The sequence below is a fragment of the Oncorhynchus clarkii genome, chromosome 13 (genome assembly GCF_045791955.1).
Source record: "Oncorhynchus clarkii lewisi isolate Uvic-CL-2024 chromosome 13, UVic_Ocla_1.0, whole genome shotgun sequence".
Taxonomy (NCBI): domain Eukaryota; kingdom Metazoa; phylum Chordata; class Actinopteri; order Salmoniformes; family Salmonidae; genus Oncorhynchus; species Oncorhynchus clarkii.
Genome location: NC_092159.1, coordinates 37711662 through 37735802, shown reverse-complemented (window position 1 = coordinate 37735802; position 24141 = coordinate 37711662). Strand labels below are relative to the sequence as shown.

Sequence of the window (24141 nt, the reverse complement as noted above, 5' to 3'; positions counted from 1 at the left end):
CAGCCAACCTACTATGATGACCTGCTCGAGATCGGATCTCCTGTACCCCAGTAGGCTCCAATTGGCAACCCCCTACGCTCCATCCCTTCTGACTCTTCTAAAATTATTATCTGTGTGTAAAATGCATATGAGTTAGTAAAGGTGTCAAATTAGTAAGGATGTATTGCAGTAGTATTGTTTGTACCTATTTGACTACACTGTGAGGGTTAACACTAACCCCCAAACTGTGCCATGTACAATTTCTCCATTTTAAGTGCATGGTTTTGTGTTGGGCTGTATAAATAAGTCCCAATGAACTTGGATGGCTATTATCTTCTTAGTCATAGTGGTTTTCTATGAACAGGCTGAGATGCTCTTGATTGACCTCTACTTGATGTCTTGAAACAGGAATATATCCTCTCTGCCCTTTTTTACAATCAGTGAACCTAACGGCCAGGGGGTTAATACAATAGCTGTTCGCAACAGTCACACAGACATAGTACTGACATGTCAATATAAATCGAACAAGACATGTATACATTAAAAGTATTAATAAGAATCGTGTTAGGGGAGAGAGATTGTCTTGGGTCTGAGCTAAACTGTTTGTCAGGAGCTCTGTTGTCCTGGAAGAGAGGTATTCCATCTAATTATTGCATTAAATTGATAGGATCCGGAAGTAACTCGCATATCATCACTGTTGTCACTGTATCATTGAATGACTGATTTATCTGAACAGTATTGATAACAGTCGAGTCGTCCACACACAAAGCATGTTTTTATCCCTCAGATTCATCACTGCAGTTTGTTTTTCTCTCACAAACACGAGTGTTATATTTATCAGAGCCAAGGCAAATGGCGATGGTTTTGTGTTAAGCCATTAAAGATTTGTACACGAAAACCTGGCTAGCTTTATTTCACTTCAAAATGTGTGAATGTGCATAGGTGTTCTAGAGGGAGTGAATTATTAGCATTTTTTTATTATTTTTTTGCCTACATTTTAAAGGTTTGAGTACTGAAGAAGCAAGATCGCAAGCCAGCTGGACCTCGTGTCAATTGCTTCATGTTGACATAAGAGGGGATGTATGCACGCATACAGTGCACAAAACATTAGCAACACGTTTCTAAGATTGAGTTGCACCCAATTTTTGCCCTCAAAACAGCTTCGATTCGTCAGGGCAAGGACTCAACAATGTGTCGAATGCGTTCCACAGGGATGCTGGCCCATGTTGCCTCAATCTTCCCGCAGTTGTGTCGAGTTGGCTGGATGTCCTTTGGGTTGTGGAACATTCGTGACACACATGGGAAGCTGTTGAGAATGAAAAACCCAGCAGCGTTGCAGTTCTTGACACACAAACCGCTGCGCCGGTCACCTACTGTACCCCATTCAAAGGCACTTCAATCCAGTGCATTTGACCCAGGTCTGTTCAGTTCTAGGGTTATTTGAAGTGATGTTTTTAAAGTATTTCAAAATATTTTCAAATCATAGGCTATTTGAAGGAAATGTTAAATATTTTCAAACACTTCTATAGAAGTAGTTGATTCGGCAGCCTTGCATTAAATTATCTGCCGAAATTGTTGCCACCCCTATTACTAGCCTGTTCAACCTCTCTTTCGTGTCGTCTGAGATTCCCAAAGATTGGAAAGCAGCTGCGGTCATCCCACTCTTCAAAGGGGGGGACACTCTTGACCCAAACTGCAACAGACCTATATCTATCCTACCCTGCCTTTCTAAGGTCTTCGAAAGCCAAGTCAACAAACAGATTACCGACCATTTCGAATCTGCATAGCAGAGAAGGTATGGTGAATCTGGTTTCAGAGCTGGTCATGGGTGCACCTCAGCCACGCTCAAGGTCCTAAACGATATCTTAACCGCCATCGATAAGAAACATTACTGTGCAGCCGTATTCATTGATCTGGCCAAGGCTTTCAACTCCGTCAATCACCACATCCTCATCAGCAGACTCGACAGCCTTGGTTTCTCAAATGATTGCCTCGCCTGGTTCACCAACTACTTCTCTGATAGAGTTCAGTGTGTCAAATCGGAGGGTCTGCTGTCCGAACCTCTGGCATTCTCTATGGGGGTGCCACAGGGTTCAAATATTGGACCGACTCTCTTCTCTGTATACATCAATGATGTCGCTCTTGCTGCTGGTGAGTCTCTGATCCACCTCTACGCAGACGACACCATTCTGTATACTTCTGGCCCTTCTTTGGACACTGTGTTAACAACCCTCCAGGCAAGCTTCAATGCCATAACTCTCCTTCCGTGGCCTCCAATTGCTCTTAAATACAAGTAAAACTAAATGCATGCTCTTCAACCGATCGCTGCCTGCACCTGCCCGCCTGTCCAACATCACTAGTCTCTAATCACACGGCTCTGACTTAGAATATGTGGAAAACTACACATACCTGGGTGTCTGGTTAGACTGTAAACTCTCCTTCCAGACCCACATCAAACATCTCCAATCCAAAGTTAAATCTAGAATTGGCTTCCTATTTCGCAACAAAGCATCCTTCACTCATGCTGCCAAACATACCCTTGTAAAACTGACCATCCTACCAATCCTCGACTTTGGCGATGTCATTTACAAAATAGCCTCCAATACCCTACTCAACAAATTGGATGCAGTCTATCACAGTGCCATCCGTTTTGTCACCAAAGCCCCATATACTACCCACCATTGCTACCTGTACGCTCTCGTTGGCTGACACTCGCTTCATACTCGTCGCCAAACCCACTGGCTCAATGTCATCTACAAGACCCTGCTAGTTAAAGTCCCCCCTTATCTCAGCTCGCTGGTCACCATAGCATCACCCACCTGTAGCACGCGCTCCATCAGGTATATCTCTCTGGTCACCCCCAAAACCAATTATTTCTTTGGCCGCCTCTCCTTCCAGTTCTCTGCTGCCAATGACTGGAACGAACTACAAAAATCTCTGAAACTGGAAACACTTATCTCCTTCACTAGCTTTAAGCACCAGCTGTCAGAGCAGCTCACAGATTACTGCACCTGTACATAGCCCATCTATAATTTAGCCCAAACAACTACCTCTTTCCCTACTGCATTTATTTTATTTATTTATTTATTTTGCTCCTTTGCACCCCATTATTTTTATTTCTACTTTGCACATTCTTCCATTGCAAATCTACCATTCCAGTGTTTTACTTGCTATATTGTATTTACTTTGCCACCATGGCCTTTTTTTTGCCTTTACCTCCCTTATCTCACCTCATTTGCTCTCATCGTATATAGACTTGTTTCTACTGTATGATTGACTGTATGTTTGTTTTACCCCATGTGTAACTCTGTGTCGTTGTATGTGTCGAACTGCTTTGCTTTATCTTGGCCAGGCCACAATTGTAAATGAGAACTTGTTCTCAACTTGCCTACCTGGTTAAATAAAGGTTAAATAAATTATCAGAACATTCTCAAATACACAGCACATGTGTATGTAAGGATTTGTTATTTAAATACATATGTATTTGAACCCTGGTCTGATACCCATCTAGATATCCCTGAAATCTGGTGTTGGTGGTCTCTCTGTGACGACATGGCAGCTAAAACAGAGGTACAGGGGTGTACCTCATGGCACCGTATTCCCTTCATTGTCGTGCACTACTTTTTTATAGGGTGCCGCCACTTGGGACGCACCCATAGACGAGCTCAAAGGCAGAATGACGTACAAGTCAGTGCTAGCTGCAGCTTGTACCTGCTGTGGCTGGGAACTAACTAGATGTCTGAGAGAAGGTTGGAATCCTAATCAACCCATGTTGTTTGAAGTGTTTTCTTAATTTGATCTAATTCACTAGTACCATATTTTATCAGCTCACTAAGTTATCTTGCATTAGTCATCTCATATGTATCTACTGTTTTCTATACTATTCTACTGTATCTTAGTCAGTTCCGCTCTGACATCGCTCGTCCATATGTATATAGTCTTAATTCATTCCTACTTAGAATTGTGTGTATTGGGTGTTTTGTTCGATATTTCTGCACTGTCGGAGCTAGAAGCACAAGCATTTCGCTACACCCGCAATAACATCTGCTAATCACATGTATGTGACCAATAAAATTGTATTTGATTTGAAAATAGCTGTGCAGCGAAGCTCCCCATTCAACCTGACAGAGCTTGAGAGGATCTGCAGAGAAGAATGAGAGAAACTCCCCAAATACAGGTGTGCCAAGCTTGTAGCGTCATACCCAAGAAGACTCCACGCTGTAATCGCTGCCAAAGATGCTTCAACAAAGTACTGAGTAAAAGGTCTGAATACTTCCGTAAATGTGTTATCAATGTTTTATTTTTTAAATACATTTTCACATGTCTAAACCTGTCTTTGCTTCAACATTATGGGGTATTGTGTGTCAGTTGATGAGGTGGAAAAAACAATTTCATCCATTTTAGAACTAGGCTGCAATGTAACAAAATGTGTAAAAAGTCAAGGGGTTTGAATACTTTCCGAATGCACTGTATATCAAAGATGGTGAATAAATGAAGATGTCGCATAAAAATGTTTTTTCCCCAATGAAAGAAATGGTCAAGGTTCCTGTCTGTGTAAGTATGCGTTCCCTCTTTTGAGTGAGCTGTGCTCTGACGTGGGAAAGCATGCTCAAGATGGTCACGTGAGAGAGAATGCCCACTTGCGCAGACAGGAACCATGACAATTTTCTGCACTGGGAAACTGCCCAATAACAGCTAGCTCTGGTCTACTTATTTCTAATGTGTGAAGCCTCAGAGGGTATTCAACCCTAAGGGCCAATCCAAGGAAATGTAAACATCTTTGCAATATAAGCTAACAAAACACACTGATCAGTAGAGTAAAGAGGCTAACGATCTATAATGCTCCCTTTCTTCTGCACAGTTCTCTCACAGTGAGAAACAAACAATAGGATTACAATAGTGTGTCTCAACACGGCCTCCTGTGTGAACAGCATCCAAAGAACAGTTGGTGTGATGTACACTGTGTATAAGACATTAGGAACACCTGCTCTTTCCATGACACAGACTGACCAGGTGAATCCAGGTGAAAGCTATATGCTCCCTTATTGATGTCACCTGTTAAATCCACTTCAATCAGTGTAGATTAAGTGGAGGAAACCGGTTAAATCATTCTTTTTAAGCCTTGAGACGTTTTGTATTGTGTGTCATTCAGAGGGTGAATGGGCAAGACAAAATATTTAAATGCCTTTGAACGGGGTATGGCAGTAGGTTTGAGTGTGTCAAACCCAACGTTGCTGGGTTTTTCACGCTCAACTGTGTACATATGACTTCTACACGCACTGTGCAATACACCGTGGGAATAAAACTATTCTAAAAGTGGGCGGCGGTTAAAGAAAAGGACCTGCCACAACACAAGGGTTAGCAACTACACAGACTCATTTCAGAGAACTTCAAAACACTGGCAGTTTGTCTACTTCACTTCTTTAATCTACTCTTTGAGCACTCCAGATAGACCAGTTCATAAAACAAATGAAATTATGGCAATACTGGACAGGTTTGAATGTTGCCGTCTGCGTGCACAGTGGTGTGGGCTGGTGTGGCCAAAATGCCAGGGCTGAATTTTTGTCCCAGTCCACCACTGTATCCAACACTGAAAATAAAGCTAGCTGGCCTGGCTAGCTATCATTAGCGACCGAGTTCCGATTGATCGATCGAGCGAGCGAGAGAGCGAGCGAGGGAGGGAGGGAGGGAGGGAGGGGTAAATTGTGTCCCTTCAGAGGGCAAGAACGCAATGTATGTTAGGAGAAATACAATATTATTACAAAGGAGACGTATACTTGGAATACAGAGGAAGAATGTTGGGAAAGAGAGAGAGGTGGAGGTTGAAGAGAGCGAGGGGCGCAGAGGGTGAATCTGTTGAAGATGTCGGAAAAAAGGGAGATGGTAGGTTGAAGAGTGAGCCTTACTCTGTATCCAGTTCTGGAGGTAAAATGGAAATGAATAAAAAAACAACACTGTGCTGCTCTGTTTGTTGATTTATCAAAGGCATTTGATTCAGTTGATCATAAATTGTTGAAGGGGCAGTAAACTGGTTTAGGAACTATCGTTCTGACAGAACACAATGTGTATATACTGACAATCACAAGTCTAGCTTTCTTGAGATTAATATAGGTGTGCCCCAGGGTTCCATTTTAGCTCCTATGTTGTTCTCAATTTATATTCATCATTTGGAAAATGGGATGCAACCAGCAAAGTCATAATCATGTGGCCTTCTCTGTTTCAGGCTGTTGAAGAGTTCCAGACTGCTTTTCAGCCACTGCGGGCCTCCCTTTACGGTCTTAAACTGGTCTTGAATGTACATAAAACAAAATGAATTACCTTTACCAGAGCTCGCACTCAGCCAGAGAAGGTTAGCATGGCCACATCTGGTGGCTTATCCGTTGAAAAAGTGACATCCGAGAAATACCTAGGTAGAGTTGAAGTTGGAAGTTTACATACAATTTAGCCAAATACATTTAAACTCAGTTTTTCACAATTCCTGACATTTAAACCTAGTAATCATTCCCTGTCTTAGGTCAGTTAAGATCTCCACTTTATTTTAAGAATGTGAAATGTCAAAATAATAGAGAGTGATTTATTTCAGCTTTCATTTCTTTCTGCACATTCCCAGTGGGTCAGAAGTTCATACACTCAATTAGTATTTGGTAGCATTGCCTTTAAATTGTTTAACTTGGGTCAAACGTTTCAGGTAGCCTTCCACAAGCTTCCCACAATAAGTTGGGGGAATTTTGGCCCATTCCCCCTGACAGAGCTGGTGTAACTGAGTCAGGTTTGTAGGCCTCCTTGCTCACACATGCTTTTTCAGTTCTGACAACACATTTTCTATAGGATTGAGGTCAGGGCTTTGTGATGGCCACTCCAATACCTTGACTTTGTTGTCCTTAAGCCATTTTGCCACAACTTTGGAAGTATGCTTGGAGTCATTGTCCATTTGGAAGACGCATTTGCGACCAAGCTTTAACTTCCTGACTGATGTCTTGAGATGTTGCTTCAATATATCCACATAATTTGCTCTCCTCGTGATTCCATCTAATTTGTGAAGTGCACCAGTCCCTCCTGCAGCAAAGCACCGCCACAACATGATGCTGCCACCCCCGTTCTTCACGGTTGGGATTGTGCTATTCGGCTTGCAAGCCTCCCCCTTTTCCTCCAAACATAACGATGGTCATTATGGCCAAACAGTTCTATTTTTGTTTCATCAGACCAGAGGATATTTATCAAAAAGTACAATCTTTGTCCCCATGTGCAGTTGCAATCCGTACTCTGGCTTTTTTATGGCAGTTTTGGAGCAGTGGCTTCTTCCTTGCTGAGCGGCCTTTCAGGTTAAGTCGATAAAGGACTTATTTTACTGTGGATATAGATACTTTTATACCGGTTTCCTCCAGCATCTTCACAGGGTCCTTTGCTGCTGTTCTGGGATTGATTTGCACTTTTCGCACCAAAGTACGTTTATCTCTAGGAGACAGAACGTGTCTCCTGAGCGGTATTACGGCTGCATGGTCCCATGGCGTTTATACTTGCATACTATTGTTTGTACAGATGAACGTAGCACCTTCAGGCGTTTGGAAATTGCTCCCAAGGATGAACCAGACTGTTATTTTTGGAAAAAGTAGACACCCACCTTCTGGCTGATCGACATGTGGTTTCAGGTTGGGTGAAAACGTAATTGGGTGCTGTGGAGTCAGTGAAGGTAACCGGAGGTGGGTTTGTGATAATTGTTTTGTGTTTCTGTCAGTCACAGGGAGCGGCCACACAAATGGGGACAAGAGCAGTGACTTGTTTTCCCCTCAAGAACATGGCGTCATTGAAAGGAGTGATTGCTGGGGTAGCGGTAAATGTGAAGGTGGACCAGATGAAGGTGAAGATTCCCGGTGTTTGTGATGCTCGTCGTTTGGTGGGACGCAGACAGAGCGGCGTGAGTTTTGATGTTGAGTCCTTGCCCTACAAAGTGATGTTAGGATATTTCAGTTATCCCGTATGAGCTTTTGTGCCAAATACATTATGTTGTTCCAGGTGTCAAGCTTATGGGCATGTGGCAGCAGTGTGTGGGAGGGAGGTTCCTAGGGGTGAGAAGTGTTTTCCGAAGAGCGTGAGACAAAGGAATACGTAGTATTGTGGAAAGAAGCTCTATGTGTTAAATGTAGGCGTGCCTATGGTGCTGAGGATGAGAAGTGTCCGGTGACAGAAAGGCAGGTTGCGGGTTACCAGGGTTAGAGTGGTGCAGAGGGTGTCCGATGCTGAGGCAGTGAAGAAAGTAGAGGAAAATTGGTCAAAGGTGAGAGATCCTGAGAGGATCCGTGTGAGCAGCAGATCTGTGTCAGCACAGAGGTGTAGGCCAACGAGTGATATAAGTGTGGCTTCTTAGCGTTTATAGCAATGGTTGTCAACTACCGCAGGGATGGAACGTAAAATCGTTGAAAATATAGGTTGTGGTGGCAGCCGCAGAGAAGTATTTGGGTGAAGGAGATTTGACTTCAGAAGAGTTGCAGGGTGTGTTGAGTGGTGGTGTCTCGTCCTCCGTTGGCCTGGGCTAAGAACAGATAGGGTTAAATAGTGGAATTGAGTTATTAATGAGTGTAGGGTTAGATGGCAGGGTCGTTTTTATACTTCTATCATTTTTTGTTGTTTGGCTTGTGGTAAAGGCTGGAGCAGAATCATTTGAACGGTATCAAATACAGTAAACACATAGTTTCCATGTATTTTATGCCATTCCATTTGCTCCTGTCCGGCCATTATTAGCCGTTCTCCCCTAAATATCATCCACTGGTGTTAGCACTCACTGTCAATCTGGAAACACTGGATAGGAGCCCAGTCCAGGGGCCCGTTCAGTTTGATTAAACGTTTGCTACGTTGCGTGACTGTTTATACTGAGCGAAACGTTTCCCCAAAACGTTCAACCCACAACCCAACCCCCCCCATTTTTGAACTGATAATTTAGAACAGTACCACTTCCATTTAATTGAACGCTTCACACCGTTTTTTCATACTTAACGCAGCCCTGAATAGACGTGTTTGTTCGACCTCTTGGTCCTCCCCTGAGCATGCTGCACCCCATCCCACTTTATACATCATCACATTTTTAACAATTGCTGCCTAAAATGCTGTGGTACCTGCTTGCGCTTACTAACACAGACGTTGCATGAATCAACCAATGGTTGCGTGCCACGTCATTGACTGTGCTATCGACTGACAGATTCCTATAACATGTGATGTGGTTAGCTGATAACATACCAATACAGGCTTCATAAGATCTGTAAGGCGTCAGCAACGCCTGAGCAGAGGAACGCGCCCAGTAGGAGAGGTTGTGGTAGACCTGAGCCATCACAGGTGAATTCACAGCTCTTTCACTCTGGGTATCAATATCAATGATCCCCTCCCCCTCATCCTAAAGTGTTAAAGTATTGTAGCGATCCGCACTATATGAGCGACATTACATTTCTGACCAAGTGGGTTAACCCTATTGGCCCGATGCGTAGGATGTTTACGTTTCACGCCAGCAACCCAGATTCACTTCCTTGCCCCGTAGTTTGCTACATTGGTGTCAGAAGTGGGGTAGGAGGCATGTTAGGGGGCTGACTAGTTGAAGCATGGGGACTTGCTTTCCTGTTTGGAAAGGGGCAGTGTAGGGATCATCCCTATATGAACCATGTTACAATTCTCACAAAGTGGATTAACGTCATTGGCACGATGTATAGGGTGTTTACCTTTCACGCTAGCGACCCGGGTTCACTCCACAGCCCTGCTGTGTGCCTCAGTATCTGAACACGTATTGTGTAACTCAACAAAGTTACTTAAAGACGACAAAGCGTGGATTGCTGTCATGCCTTGTCCAAAGACTGCTTACAAGAGAAGGAAATCAATATGTCATTTTATAATATGGGTGAACTTTCCCTTTAATGTTATTTAGGAAATCCAGTTTTCTTGAAGGAAATCACGTTTCAACTTTTTTAACAAACAATAAGCACATTTATCATCCCCTTCTCCCACCCACTTATCCCCCTCTCATCCCCCACTCCCTCATCCGTCCGTTTTAATGGCATTGGCACTCAAGGTTTATCAGAACTGGTTCACACACAGACAGACGGACAGACGGACAGACAGACAGACAGACAATACATAATAGTATACTATAGATGATATACGGTCCTCAAATCCAAATTTGGACCTTGAAGCCAGTTCTACTGCTTCTTTTCATTCTTCCCCTCTAATTTTGGACGGGTTTAAATCTGGGACACCATATGGGTGCAATTCATTATCAGTTAAAGAGAAAACCAGCAGTATTCCGGACCTCATAGGCCAGGGTCTGGAAATGAGGGATTATCACTCAATGGGTGGGATACATCCCAATAGTCTTATAGCCTTCTCTCTTTGTCTCCTCTCCTTCATTTGTACTGATCTGAAAACACAGGACAGGTAGCATCAACATGGTGGATGGGAATATGTTCTCACCTATCTAGGTATTTCACACAGGCATTGTGTGAGCTGAAATGCTGCACAGTTAATGTCGACAGATCCTGCCACGTAGGCAGTGCAACTGTTATTTGTGGTGCTGGCGACATCTTGTGGTTAGCTCATGTAAATCCAATCGCAACCGCAATGTAAACACAATATGTAAAGTGTTGGTCCCATGTTTCATGAGCTGAAATAAAAGATCACAGAAATTCATAAGAATTTCATATGAAATTTACTCCACCAATCAGGCCTTTATTGTAGAGTGGCCAGACGTAAGCCACTCCTCAGTAAAAGGCACATGACTGCCCAATTGGAGTTTGCCAAAAGGCACCTAAAGGAGAAACAAGATTATCTGGTCTGATTAAACCAAGATTGAACTCTTTGGCCTGAATGCCAAGCGTCACATCTGGAGGAAACCTGGCACCATCCCTATGGTGAAGCATGGGGGTGGCATTATCATGTTGTGGGGATATTTTTCAGCGGCAGGGACTGGGAGACTAGTCAGGATCAAGGGAAAGATGAACGGAGCAAAGTACAGAGATCCTTGATGAAAACCTGCTCCAGAGCACTCAGGACCTCAGACTGGGGTGATGGTTCACCATCCAACAGGATAACGACCCTAAGCACACAGCCAAGACAGCGCGGGAGTGGGAAATGTATTTGAGATGAGATTTTTCAAAGTAGCCACCTTTTGCCTTGATGACAGCTTTGCACACTCTTGGCATTCTCTCAACCAGTTTCACCTGGAATGCTTTCCCAGAGGTCTTGAAGGAGTTCCCACATATACTGAGCACTTGTTGGCTGCTTTTACTTCACAAATTGGTCCAACTCACCCCAAACCATTTCAATTGGGTTGAGGTCAGGTGGTTGTGGAGGCCAGGTCATCTGATGCAGCACTCCATCACTCTCCTTCTTGGTCAAATAGCCCTTACACAGCCGGAGGTGTGTTGAGTCATTGTTCTGTTGAAAAACAATTGCTAGTCCCACTAAGCGCAAACCAGATGAGATGGCGCAAAATGCTGTGGTAGCCATGCTGGTTAAGTGTGCCTTGAATTCTAAATAAATCACGGACCGTGTCACCAGTAAAGCACCCCCACACCATCACACCACCTCCTCCATGCTTCACGGTGGGAACCACACATGCGGAGATCATCCGTTCACCTACTCTGCGTCTCGAAAGGCACAACGGTTAGAACCAAAAATCTCAAATTTGGACTCATAAGACCAAAGATTCCCACTGGTCTAATGTCCATTGCTCATGTTTCTTGGCCCAAGCAAGTCTCTTCTTATTATTGGTGTCCTTTAGTAGTGGTTACCTTGCAGCAATTCGACCATGAAGGCCTGATTCATGCAGTCTCCTTTGAACAGTTGATGTTGAGATGTGTCTGTGAAGCATTTACTTGGGCTGCAATCTGAGGTGCAATTAACTCTAATGAACTTATCCTCTGCAGCAGATGTAACTCTGGGTCTTCCTTTCCTGTGGCGGTCCTCATGAGAGCTAGTTTCGTCATAGCGCTTGATGATTTTTGCGGCTGCACTTGAAGAAACTGAAAGTTCTGGACATGTTCCTGATTGACTGACCTTCCTGTCTTAAAGTAATGATGGACTGTCGTTTCTCTTCTTTTGTTTGACCTATTCTTGCCATAATCTGTATATCACCCCTACCTTGTCACCACACAACTGATTGGTTCAAATGCATTAAGAAGGAAAGAAATTCCACAAATTAACTTTTAATCAGACACACCTGTTAATTGAAATGCATTCCAGTGACTACGTCATAAAGCTGGTCCATTGAGACCCAGCAAAGCTGTCATCAAGGCAAAGAGTGCCTCCATTGAAGAATTTCAAATATAAAATATATTTTGATTTGTTTAATTAACACTTTTTTGGTGACCACATGATTCCATATGTGTTATTTCATAGTTTTGTACAATGTAGAAAATAGTAAAGATAAAGAAAAATCCATGAATGAATATGTGTCCAAACTTTTGACTTGCACTGTATGTAAATGTGATATTTCATTTTTTATATATATATTTTTTATAAATGTGCACAAATCTCTAAAAACCTGCTTTCGATTTGTCATTATGGGGTATTGTGTGCAGATTGATGAGGGGGAAAAACGATATAATCAATTTTAGAATAAGGCTGTAACGCAACAAAATGTGGAAAAAGTCAACCAGAGTTCAAATTCATGTATTGGCCTAGCATGACAATGGCACCCAAGATGATAATACCATATTTGGATACATTTCAAATGCAATGTTAAACCAGAATGTATATTCAGATACTGCAGAAATTCGGTAGATTGGGCTTTTTATGTCACCAGCCCGAAATATAGGCCCATATAAAAACAATTGAGTTCAACATTCACCACCTAGACAGGTGTAATGCAATACCCGAAGTATCCACTAGGTGTCACACTCTTCTCAGATAATACATAACCATACAAATCGAAGTCAATGTAATCATAGATAATTATTCCATTATAATACTGCGTCAGTTAGAGCCAATTGAAAACTATGAGTATGTCAAAGAGGTCTAGGAAGATCAAAATTCCCCTGCTCTGATGCCATATTTTTCTACTGTAATTCCATCTTTTGATTGGTGGTAACATTATTGCTTAATGGCATTGGTGCTTCTATTTCCCAATTTGAACACAATCATTGCATAATTATAACTCTTGTTGAAGGAAGGCAATATTATCTTGGTTGTTGTAGCTCTAATTTTATCTGTCTATTCAACAGAAGATGGTGACGGTCAGAAATCACCCCACAGGACTGAGAGTCTCTAGAATCTTCCTCCCTAGAATCGTCGTCCCTAATTTTACACAATGAGTTTTAAAGGCTGTATTGTTGCATATTGAGGGGGTATACTACATTTCCATTCGATTATAATCTTGGATATTTATTAGCATTTTTTTTCTGGATGGTTTGAACCCCTGCTTGCAGCACCCTTGTCTTCCTCTCAAACTACATGATCAGCTTTTAGCCCAATAAAGGTATGTTTTTTTTGCCCTGGTGCCCCCCCCTGCCTCCTTCAGCCAGTACTAAAGTTACTCCCTGACATGTCCATGCCCAGCCAGTACTATAGTTTCTCCCTGACATGTCCATGCCCAGCCAGTACTATAGTTTCTCCCTGACATGTCCATGCCCAGCCAGTACTATAGTTTCTCCCTGACATGTCCATGCCCAGCCAGTACTATAGTTTCTCCCTGACATGTCCATGCCCAGCCAGTACTATAGTTTCTCCCTGACATGTCCATGCCCAGCCAGTACTATAGTTTCTCCCTGACATGTCCATGCCCAGCCAGTACTATAGTTTCTCCCTGACATGTCCATGCCCAGCCAGTACTATAGTTTCTCCCTGACATGTCCATGCCCAGCCAGTACTATAGTTTCTCCCTGACATGTCCATGCCCAGCCAGTACTATAGTTTCTCCCTGACATGTCCATGCCCAGCCAGTACTATAGTTTCTCCCTGACATGTCCATGCCCAGCCAGTACTATAGTTTCTCCCTGACATGTCCATGCCCAGCCAGTACTATAGTTTCTCCCTGACATGTCCATGCCCAGCCAGTACTATAGTTTCTCCCTGACATGTCCATGCCCCCAGCCAGTACTATAGTTTCTCCCTGACATGTCCATGCCCCCAGCCAGTACTATAGTTTCTCCCTGACATGTCCATGCCCAGCCAGTACTATAGTTTCTCCCTGACATGTCCATGCTCAGCCAGTACTATAGTTTCTCCCTGACATGTCCATGCCCAGCCAGTACTATAGTTTCTCCCTGACATGTCCATGCCCAGCCAGTACTATAGTTTCTCCCTGACATGTCCATGCCCAGCCAGTACTATAGTTTCTCCCTGACATGTCCATGCCCAGCCAGTACTATAGTTTCTCCCTGACATGTCCATGCCCAGCCAGTACTATAGTTTCTCCCTGACATGTCCATGCCCAGCCAGTCCCACTCTTGCCAAATATTCTGCATTCCACCGCTGATAATATAATCTATCACTCTCACTGCAACAATACCCCCCGCTGTTCTATCTAAGAAAGGCTGGAGCTCACACACACACACACACACACACACACACACACACACACACACACACACACTTCTCAGTTCAAACAGGAATATTGGAATGGCAAGATCAAATGAAATTGAGGCTCTCCAAACACTGTGGACGTTGTTCATGGGGATAAAGAAGGTAGAGAGAGAGAGAGAGAAGCATTACAGACAATCCACCCTTCCATACAAAGACAAATAACCAAGACAAATAGAAAGTAGACCACATCTTTTTAAAATGCTGTTTGATGCCCCCCAATCGTTGTCTCCCCTACTCTCACCCCCTAGTCCCCTACTCTCACCCCCTAGTCCCCTACTCTCACCCCCTAGTCCCCTCGGCTCACCCCCTAGTCCCCTCGGCTCACCCCCTAGTCCCCTCGGCTCACCCCCTAGTCCCCTACTCTCACCCCCTAGTCCCCTCGGCTCACCCCCTAGTCCCCTACTCTCACCCCCTAGTCCCCTCGGCTCACCCCCTAGTCCCCTACTCTCACCCCCTAGTCCCCTCGGCTCACCCCCTAGTCCCCTCGGCTCACCCCCTAGGCCCTACGGCTCACCCCTAGCTAGCATAATATCTATCACACAGTAACCCAGGCAGCATGTCACAGCTATGTTATGTGTCAGTTGAATCAGAATAAGCCAGAACAGGTGGCGGTTTTGTTTTTCAGATGTGGACAGACCGTGGATTCCCCCTGCTTACCAGATTAGCCCATGGTGTTTTTATGTGTAGGATGATTGAGTGGGCTATACATGTGTTTCATGCAGTGTTGTGGCTGACAGAGAAAATGTGGAGTTTGGCATACAAATTGATGCATGGTATGATCACAAGAGAGACAGAGAGAGAGAGAGAGAGAGAGAGAACTTTTGTTCATTCAGTTAAAAAATTTTTTTGTTTATGTCACTTTTGTTTATTTTCTACTTCACTTGCTTTGGCAATGTTGACATATGTCTCCCATGCCTATAAAGCCCTTGAATTGAATTGAGAGAGAAGGGTGAGGGGTGCGGGGATAAAGCAGCGGGGGGAAGAGGAGGAGGGAGTGGTAATACAATAGAGGAGAGGGAAGGGGAGGGAGCTAGACAGAGGATAGACAGAGCAGAGAAAGAAAAAGAAGTAGAGAAAGAAAGGAGAGAGAGAGAGCGTTTGTGTTTAAGTTTAGCCATAGCCTTCGGTGAGTTGTCCAGTTCCTGTTGTTGACGGGTGGTGGGGGGAGTTTCCCTCAGCACAGGCTGAGAGGGGAGGGAAACTATAGAAGATGCGTTTTTCCTGACTGACCAAGAATGACCGTGTTTTCCTCTGTGTTTACATGTTTGTGTATATTTACATGTCCTGTAGAATAACAGTTTTACTTTCCCTTGTCTGTATGTGGTCAATGCATCACCAAACATTTGTGAGGGAAGCACCATGAAAAGCATGCATTCCTTAAAGGGGCACAGGGATCCCTGTAGCCCTCCCCTGCTCTCCCCTTTCCCCCAATCACGGTACCAGGACTACATGTCCCAGCATGCCCCCCCCCCCTCCTCCTTGCAGTGGGTCATAAATCCTGCCAATGGTTTTGTACCAGGAGACCTCTGGTTGGTGTATTCTATTGCAACTTTGGTTTTCACAGAGGCATTAGCCGGACAGCTGGCAGAGGGTTCCTCAGACCTCTACCGGGAGTCACATGGTTTGGCCCGACCAACCCCTTTTCCTCACTCCTCTCTCGCCCCCCTCCCTCCTACTCTCTCATTTGCTCATTCTGGCTCTGTGTCGCTACAGCGAGAGGGGGAGGGGAGATGGGAAGGAGGAGGGAAGTGGAGAGAAAGAGGAGGGAGGGAAGAGGAGGAAGGGGGCAGCAACAGAGGGGGAGTCGAGGCGAGTGAAAGAGAGAAAGAGAGCGGGAGACCTCTCCCTGTGCAATTCTGCTATCAGTGAGAGAGGTGTAGATTCCACACACGCCCTGTTTCCCCCCGCAGCTCCACGGAAACAAGCAGAACGACAGACGACCGAGGAAGGACAAGAGAGGAGAGACTGGCAGGATAAACACCGGCTGTCAGAGCCACAGAGAGGAGGGAGAAGGAGAATCATGCCTCTCCAGAGGGTCGCCGCCGCCCGCTGCTTGGCTGCCTTGCCTATTTGAGGAGAGGAGGATCGCAGTTGGGAATACTGAGCCAAGAACGCCGAAAGGGGGCCAAGGAGACGCCGGTGATTCTGTACCATGAGCGGGAACAGGAGGAGGGAGGAGGCTCGCTGAAAACATGGACCAGGTGAGGAGAGGAAGAGAGGAGAAAGGAGGAGCAGGGGGACAGGGAAACGCCGCGTAGTACCTACACACACAATACACGTACCTTACACACACTAAACACACAGTAGACCCTCCGATTCATTCATAACATCCACCACCCCACCTATTTCCGGTCCCAACACCCCCGGCCTCCGGGTAAAAGCAAACAGCACAGCATGCTTCTTCTCTGCCGCTACTACCATATCTGATTCCCCCCCCCCCTCCCTGATACTGCTGCCTGTCTCCATCAGGCTGAGGGGCGGTGGGGTGCCGTGCCAGGGGGAGGGAGCCACCGGGAGTGCCTGTCGTCAAACAGCCACCACCAGCATCCAGGCCTCTAGAGGGTTGACAATACCACTCAATACTATGTATTTTCTCACAGATATGTACTGGGATCTACAATACACAGGAGAGCGATGACTTGCTTTGGCAATGTAAACATTATGTTTGCCGTGCCAATGAAGCCCTTTTTGGATTGAATTGGAGGGAGAGAGAGAGACAGGGGTGTGGCTGTGGTTAAGCAGGCATCCTTGATGATCTCTCTTCACCCAGATCCCTGTAATTAGCGCCGTGTCACATTATCATTTAGCATGGAGGAGGATTGCAACGCTAATCAGGGCTTGACTACGGTTGTGTGCGTCACTGTGTGTGTGTGTGTAACCCATGGACTTTAAGGAGGGTGTCACGGTGAGGACGCCATGCAACAGGGGCTCTCGGAGGAGGATGCTCTGACAGAGTGGAGTAGAGAGTAGATGGATAGAGATGAGCAAACGCTTTCTCTGAGCTATCCAACCAGGGCCGCAAGGGCATGCTCTTTTAAGCTTAAGGGTTACGTTTAGCGATGAGGGTTTTGGGGGCTAGGGTAGAGGTTACGGGGTAGGGTTACGTTTAGCGGTGAGGGTTTTGGGGGCTAGGGTAGAGGTTACGGGGTGGGGTTACGTTTAGCGGTGAGGGGTTTGGGGGCTAGGGTAGAGGTTACGGGGTAGGGTTACGTTTAGCGGTGAGGGTTTTGGGGGCTAGGGTAGAGGTTACGGGGTAGGGTTACGTTTAGTGGTGAGGGTTTTGGGGGCTAGGGTAGAGGTTACGGGGTGGGGTTACGTTTAGCGGTGAGGGTTTTGGGGGCTAGGGTAGAGGTTACGGGGTAGGGTTACGTTTAGCGGTGAGGGTTTTGGGGGCTAGGGTAGAGGTTACGGGGTAGGGTTACGTTTAGCAGTGAGGGTTTTGGGGGCTAGGGTAGAGGTTACGGGGTAAGGTTACGTTTAGCGGTGAGGGTTTTGGGGGCTAGGGTAGAGGTTACGGGGTAGGGTTACGTTTAGCGGTGATGGTTTTGGGGCTAGGGTAGAGGTTACGGGGTGGGGTTACGTTTAGCGGTGAGGGTTTTGGGGGCTAGGGTAGAGGTTACGGGGTAGGGTTACGTTTAGCGGTGAGGGTTTTGGGGGCTAGGGTAGAGGTTACGGGGTAAGGTTACGTTTAGCGGTGAGGGTTTTGGGGGCTAGGGTAGAGGTTACGGGGTAGGGTTACGTTTAGCGGTGAGGGTTTTGGGGGCTAGGGTAGAGGTTACGGGGTGGGGTTACGTTTAGCGGTGAGGGTTTTGGGGGCTAGGGTAGAGGTTAAGGGGTGGGGTTACGTTTAGCGGTGAGGGTTTTGGGGGCTAGGGTAGAGGTTACGGGGTGGGGTTACGTTTAGCGGTGAGGGTTTTGGGGGCTAGGGTAGAGGTTACGGGGTGGGGTTACGTTTAGCGGTGAGGGTTTTGGGGGCTAGGGTAGAGGTTACGGGGTGGGGTTACGTTTAGCGGTGAGAGTTTTGGGAGCTAGGGTAGAGGTTACGGGGTAGGGTTACGTTTAGCGGTGAGGGTTTTGGGGGCTAGGGTAGAGGTTACGGGGTAAGGTTACGTTTAGCGGTGAGGGTTTTGGGGGCTAGGGTAGAGATTACGGGGTGGGGTTACGTTTAGCGGTGAGGGTTTTGGGGGCTAGGGTAGAGGTTACGGGGTGGGGTTACGTTTAGCGGTGAGGGTTTTGGGGGCTAGGGTAGAGGTTACGGGGTGGGGTTACGTTTAGCGGTGAGGGTTTTGGGGGCTAGGGTAGAGGTTACGGGGTAGGGTTACGTTTAGCGGTGAGGGTTTTGGGGGCTAGGGTAGAGGTTACGGGGTAGGGTTACGTTTAGCGGTGAGGGTTTTGGGGGCTAGGGTAGAGGTTACGGGGTGGGGTTACGTTTAGCGGTGAGGGGTTTGGGGGCTAGGGTAGAGGTTACGGGGTGGGGTTACGTTTAGCGGTGAGGGTTTTGGGGGCTAGGGTAGAGGTTACGGGGTAGGGTTATGTTTAGCGGTGAGGGTTTTGGGGGCTAGGGTAGAGGTTACGGGGTGGGGTTACGTTTAGCGGTGAGGGGTTTGGGGGCTAGGGTAGAGGTTACGGGGTAGGGTTACGTTTAGCGGTGAGGGTTTTGGGGGCTAGGGTAGAGGTTACGGGGTGGGGTTACGTTTAGCGGTGAGGGTTTTGGGGGCTAGGGTAGAGGTTACGGGGTAGGGTTACGTTTAGCGGTGAGGGTTTTGGGGGCTAGGGTAGAGGTTACGGGGTAGGGTTACGTTTAGCGGTGAGGGTTTTGGGGGCTAGGGTAGAGGTTACGGGGTAGGGTTACGTTTAGCGGTGAGGGTTTTGGGTGCTAGGGTAGAGGTTACGGGGTAGGGTTACGTTTAGCGGTGAGGGTTTTGGGGGCTAGGGTAGAGGTTACGGGGTAGGGTTACGTTTAGCGGTGAGGGTTTTGGGGGCTAGGGTAGAGGTTACGGGGTGGGGTTACGTTTAGCGGTGAGGGTTTTGGGGGCTAGGGTAGAGGTTACGGGGTAGGTTTACGTTTAGCGGTGAGGGTTTTGGGGGCTAGGGTAGAGGTTACGGGGTAGGGTTACGTTTAGCGGTGAGGGTTTTGGGGGCTAGGGTAGACGTTAAGGGGTAGGGTTACGTTTAGCGGTGAGGGTTTTGGGGGCTAGGGTAGAGGTTACGGGGTAAGGTTACGTTTAGCAGTGAGGGTTTTGGGGGCTAGGGTAGAGGTTACGGGGTAGGGTTACGTTTAGCGGTGATGGTTTTGGAGGCTAGGGTAGAGGTTACGGGGTGGGGTTACGTTTAGCGGTGAGGGTTTTGGGGGCTAGGGTAGAGGTTACGGGGTAGGGTTACGTTTAGCGGTGAGGGTTTTGGGGGCTAGGGTAGAGGTTACGGGGTAAGGTTACGTTTAGCGGTGAGGGTTTTGGGGGCTATGGTAGAGGTTACGGGGTAGGGTTACGTTTAGCGGTGAGGGTTTTGGGGGCTAGGGTAGAGGTTACGGGGTGGGGTTACGTTTAGCGGTGAGGGGTTTGGGGGCTAGGGTAGAGGTTACGGGGTGGGGTTACGTTTAGCGGTGAGGGTTTTGGGGGCTAGGGTAGAGGTTACGGGGTAGGGTTATCTTTAGCGGTGAGGGTTTTGGGGGCTAGGGTAGAGGTTACGGGGTGGGGTTACGTTTAGCGGTGAGGGGTTTGGGGGCTAGGGTAGAGGTTACGGGGTAGGGTTACGTTTAGCGGTGAGGGGTTTGGGGGCTAGGGTAGAGGTTACAGGGTGGGGTTACGTTTAGCGGTGAGGGTTTTGGGGGCTAGGGTAGACGTTAAGGGGTGGGGTTACGTTTAGCGGTGAGGGTTTTGGGGGCTAGGGTAGAGGTTACGGGGTGGGGTTACGTTTAGCGGTGAGGGGTTTGGGGGCTAGGGTAGAGGTTACGGGGTGGGGTTACGTTTAGCGGTGAGGGTTTTGGGGGCTAGGGTAGAGGTTACGGGGTGGGGTTATGTTTAGCGGTGAGGGTTTTGGGGGCTAGGGTAGAGGTTACGCGGTGGGGTTACGTTTAACGGTGAGGGTTTTGGGGGCTAGGTTAGAGGTTACGGGGTGGGGTTACGTTTAGCGGTGAGGGTTTTGGGGGCTAGGGTAGAGGTTACGGGGTGGGGTTACGTTTAGCGGTGAGGGTTTTGGGGGCTAGGGTAGAGGTTACGGGGTGGGGTTACGTTTAGCGGTGAGGGTTTTGGGGGCTAGGGTAGACGGGGTGGGGGTTACTAGGGTAGAGGGGTGGGGTTACGTTTAGCGGTGAGGGTTTTGGGGGCTAGGGTAGAGGTTACGGTGTGGGGTTACGTTTAGCGGTGAGAGTTTTGGGGGCTAGGGTAGAGGTTACGGGGTAGGGTTACGTTTAGCGGTGAGGGGTTTGGGGGCTAGGGTAGAGGTTACGGGGTGGGGTTACGTTTAGCGGTGAGGGTTTTGGGGGCTAGGGTAGAGATTACGGGGTGGGGTTACGTTTAGCGGTGAGTGGTTTGGGGGCTAGGGTAGAGGTTACGGGGTAGGGTTACGGAAAATATGATTTTTAACGGTTAATCATTTTGACACCCCAAAAAGTCCTACAATTTCATGAAAACAAAGCTGTGTGTGCGTGTGTGTGTGTGTGTGTAATCTATTAATCCTGTCTATGGGGTCATCATGGTGCATGCATGGTCTGTGACAGTGTGCTTCTATCTGTGTCAGCTGCCCTATGACAGTTTGTGTGCCATCAGCCTTATAGGTGTCTGTGCATCACCTGTTCCTGTGCTCTCTCCTCTTGTTTCTCTTCCACTCCATAGGGATGGTGTGAGAATGAGACATAGGGAGAACCTATGTGTTTTTCTGGATTTTTGTTTTAGATTCCGTCTCTCACAGTTGAAGTGTACCTATGATAAAAATTACAGACCTCTACATGCTTTGTAAGTAGGTAAACCTGCAAAATCGGCAGTGTATCAAATACTTGTTCTCCCCACTGTACACTGAGTGTACAAAACATTATCAACACCTGCTCTTTCCATGACATAGACCAGGTGAAAGCTATGATCCCTTACTGATGTCACTTGATAAATCCACTTCAGTCAGTGTAAATGAAGGTAAGGAGACAGGTTAAAGAAGGATTTTTAAGCTATGAGACAACTGAGACATGGATTGTGTATGTGTGCCATTCCGAGATTGAATAGGCAAGATAAAATATTAAAGTTCCTTTGAACAGGGTATGTTAGTCTGTGCCAGGGGCACTGGTTTGTGTCAAGAATGTTAACACTGCTAGGTTTTTCACGCTGAACAGCTTACCATGTGTATCAAGAACGGTCCACCACCCAAAGGACACCCAGCCAACTTGACACAACTGTGGAGTCAACATGGGCCAGCATCCCTGTGGAACGCTTTCGACGCCTTGTAGAGTTCATGCCCCGGGGATTTGAGGCTGTTCTGAGGGCGAAAGGGGGGAGGGGTTCTTAATGTAGGGTAGCCTAGTGGTTAGAGTGTTGGACTAGTAACCGGAAGGTTGCAAGTTCAAACCCCCGAGCTGACAAGGTACGAATCTGTCGTTCTGCCCCTGAACAGGCACTTAACCCACTGTTCCTAGGCCGTCATTGAAAATAAGAATTAGTTCTTAACTGACGTGCCTAGTTAAATAAAGGTAAGTGTACCTGCTTGTGTGATGCTATCTTTTCTGCTGGCATTCACACATTTGGAGGCGTTTTACATCAGCTGTCATCTGTTTTCATCCATGCCTTAATGACCTGAGGGTGGACGGAGCAGTATAAATCAGGGAAAGGGCCACCTATGACCCAGCCTTTACCTTGTCATCAGGTAGCCTCCATCACCCCATTAGGGCTAGTCATATTAGTATTAGTATAGTATAGTATAGTATAGTATAGTATAGTATAGTATTAGTATATTAGTATAGTCACCTCATACACTTTTATGGCCCTGTCTCTGTCCCTGTCCAGTTGGGGCCTGTGCTTGGCTGATGGTTGATGAGACTGATGTTAGGCTGGACTCTGTAGTCTGGTTGTATCTGATGTTAGGCTGAACTCTGTAGTCTGGTTGTATCTGATGTTAGGCTGGACTCTGTAGTCTGGTTGTATCTGATGTTAGGCTGGACTCTGTAGTCTGGTTGTATCTAATGTTAGGCTGGACTCTGTAGTCTGGTTGTATCTGATGTTAGGTTGGACTCTGTAGTCTGGCTGTATCTGATGTTAGGCTGGACTCTGTAGTCTGGTTGTATCTAATGTTAGGCTGGACTCTGTAGTCTGGTTGTATCTGATGTTAGGCTGGACTCTGTAGTCTGGTTGTATCTGATGTTAGGCTGGACTCTGTAGTCTGGTTGTATCTAATGTTAGGCTGGACTCTGTAGTCTGGTTGTATCTGATGTTAGGTTGGACTCTGTAGTCTGGCTGTATCTGATGTTAGGCTGGACTCTGTAGTCTGGTTGTATCTGATGTTAGGCTGGACTCTGTAGTCTGGTTGTATCTGATGTTAGGCTGGACTCTGTAGTCTGGTTGTATCTGATGTTAGGCTGGACTCTGTAGTCTGGTTGTATCTGATGTTAGGCTGGACTCTGTAGTCTGGCTGTATCTGATGTTAGGCTGGACTCTGTAGTCTGGTTGTATCTGATGTTAGGCTGGACTCTGTAGTCTGGTTGTATCTGATGTTAGGCTGGACTCTGTAGTCTGGTTGTATCTGATGTCACATTTATTTATAAAGCCCTTCTTACATCAGCTGATGTCACAAAGTGCTGTACAGAAACCCAGCCTTAAACCCCAAACAACAAGCAATGCAGGTGTAGAAGCACAGTGGCTAGGAAAAACTCCCTAGAAAGGCCAGAACCTAGGAAGAAACCTAGAGAGGAACCAGGCAATAAGTGGTGGCCAGTCCTCTTCTGGCTGTCCCGGGTGGAGATTATAACAGAACATGGCCAAGATGTTCAAATGTTCATAGATGACCAACAGGGTCAAATAATAATAATCACAGTGGTTGTAGAGGGTGCAACAGGTCAGCACCTCAGGAGTAAATGTCAGTTGGCTTTTCATAGCCGATCATTCAGAGTATCTCTACCGCTCCTGCTGTCTCTAGAGAGTTGAAAACAGCAGTTTTGGGACAGGTAGCAAGTCCGGTGAACAGGTCAGGGTTCCATAGCTGCAGGCAGAACAGTTGAACCTGGAGCAGCAGAACAACCAGGTGGACTGGGGACAGCAAGGAGTTATCAGGCCAGGTAGTCCTGAGGCATGGTCCTAGGGCTCAGGTCCTCAGAGACAGAAAGAAAGAAAGAAAGAAAGAAAGAAAGAAAGAAAGAAAGAAAGAAAGAAAGAAAAATAAAGAATTGGAGAGAGCATACTTAAATTCACACAGGACACCAGATAAGAGAAGATAAATACTCCAGATATAACAGACTGACCCTAGCCGCCTGACACATAAACTACTGCAGCGTAGACAGGAGGGGTCGGGAGACACTGTGGCCCCGTCCGACGATACCCCCGGACAGGGCCAAACAGGCAGGATATAACCCCACCCACTTTGCCAAAGCACAGCCGCCACACGACTAGAGGGATATCTTCAACCACC

The 24141-nt window shown here is 46.6% G+C and overlaps 1 protein-coding gene across 1 annotated transcript in view; it reads left to right on the top strand.

Moving 5' to 3' along the window:
* The first annotated feature begins 16627 nt into the window (after positions 1-16627).
* LOC139364633 (rho GTPase-activating protein 23-like) overlaps positions 16628-24141 on the top strand; it is a 99153-nt gene continuing 91639 nt past the window's right edge. The window contains exon 1 of the mRNA XM_071101544.1: positions 16628-16739. Within this exon, the coding sequence (XP_070957645.1) occupies positions 16731-16739 (9 nt within the window). The 5' untranslated portion in view covers positions 16628-16730. The remainder of the gene's footprint in view (positions 16740-24141) is intronic.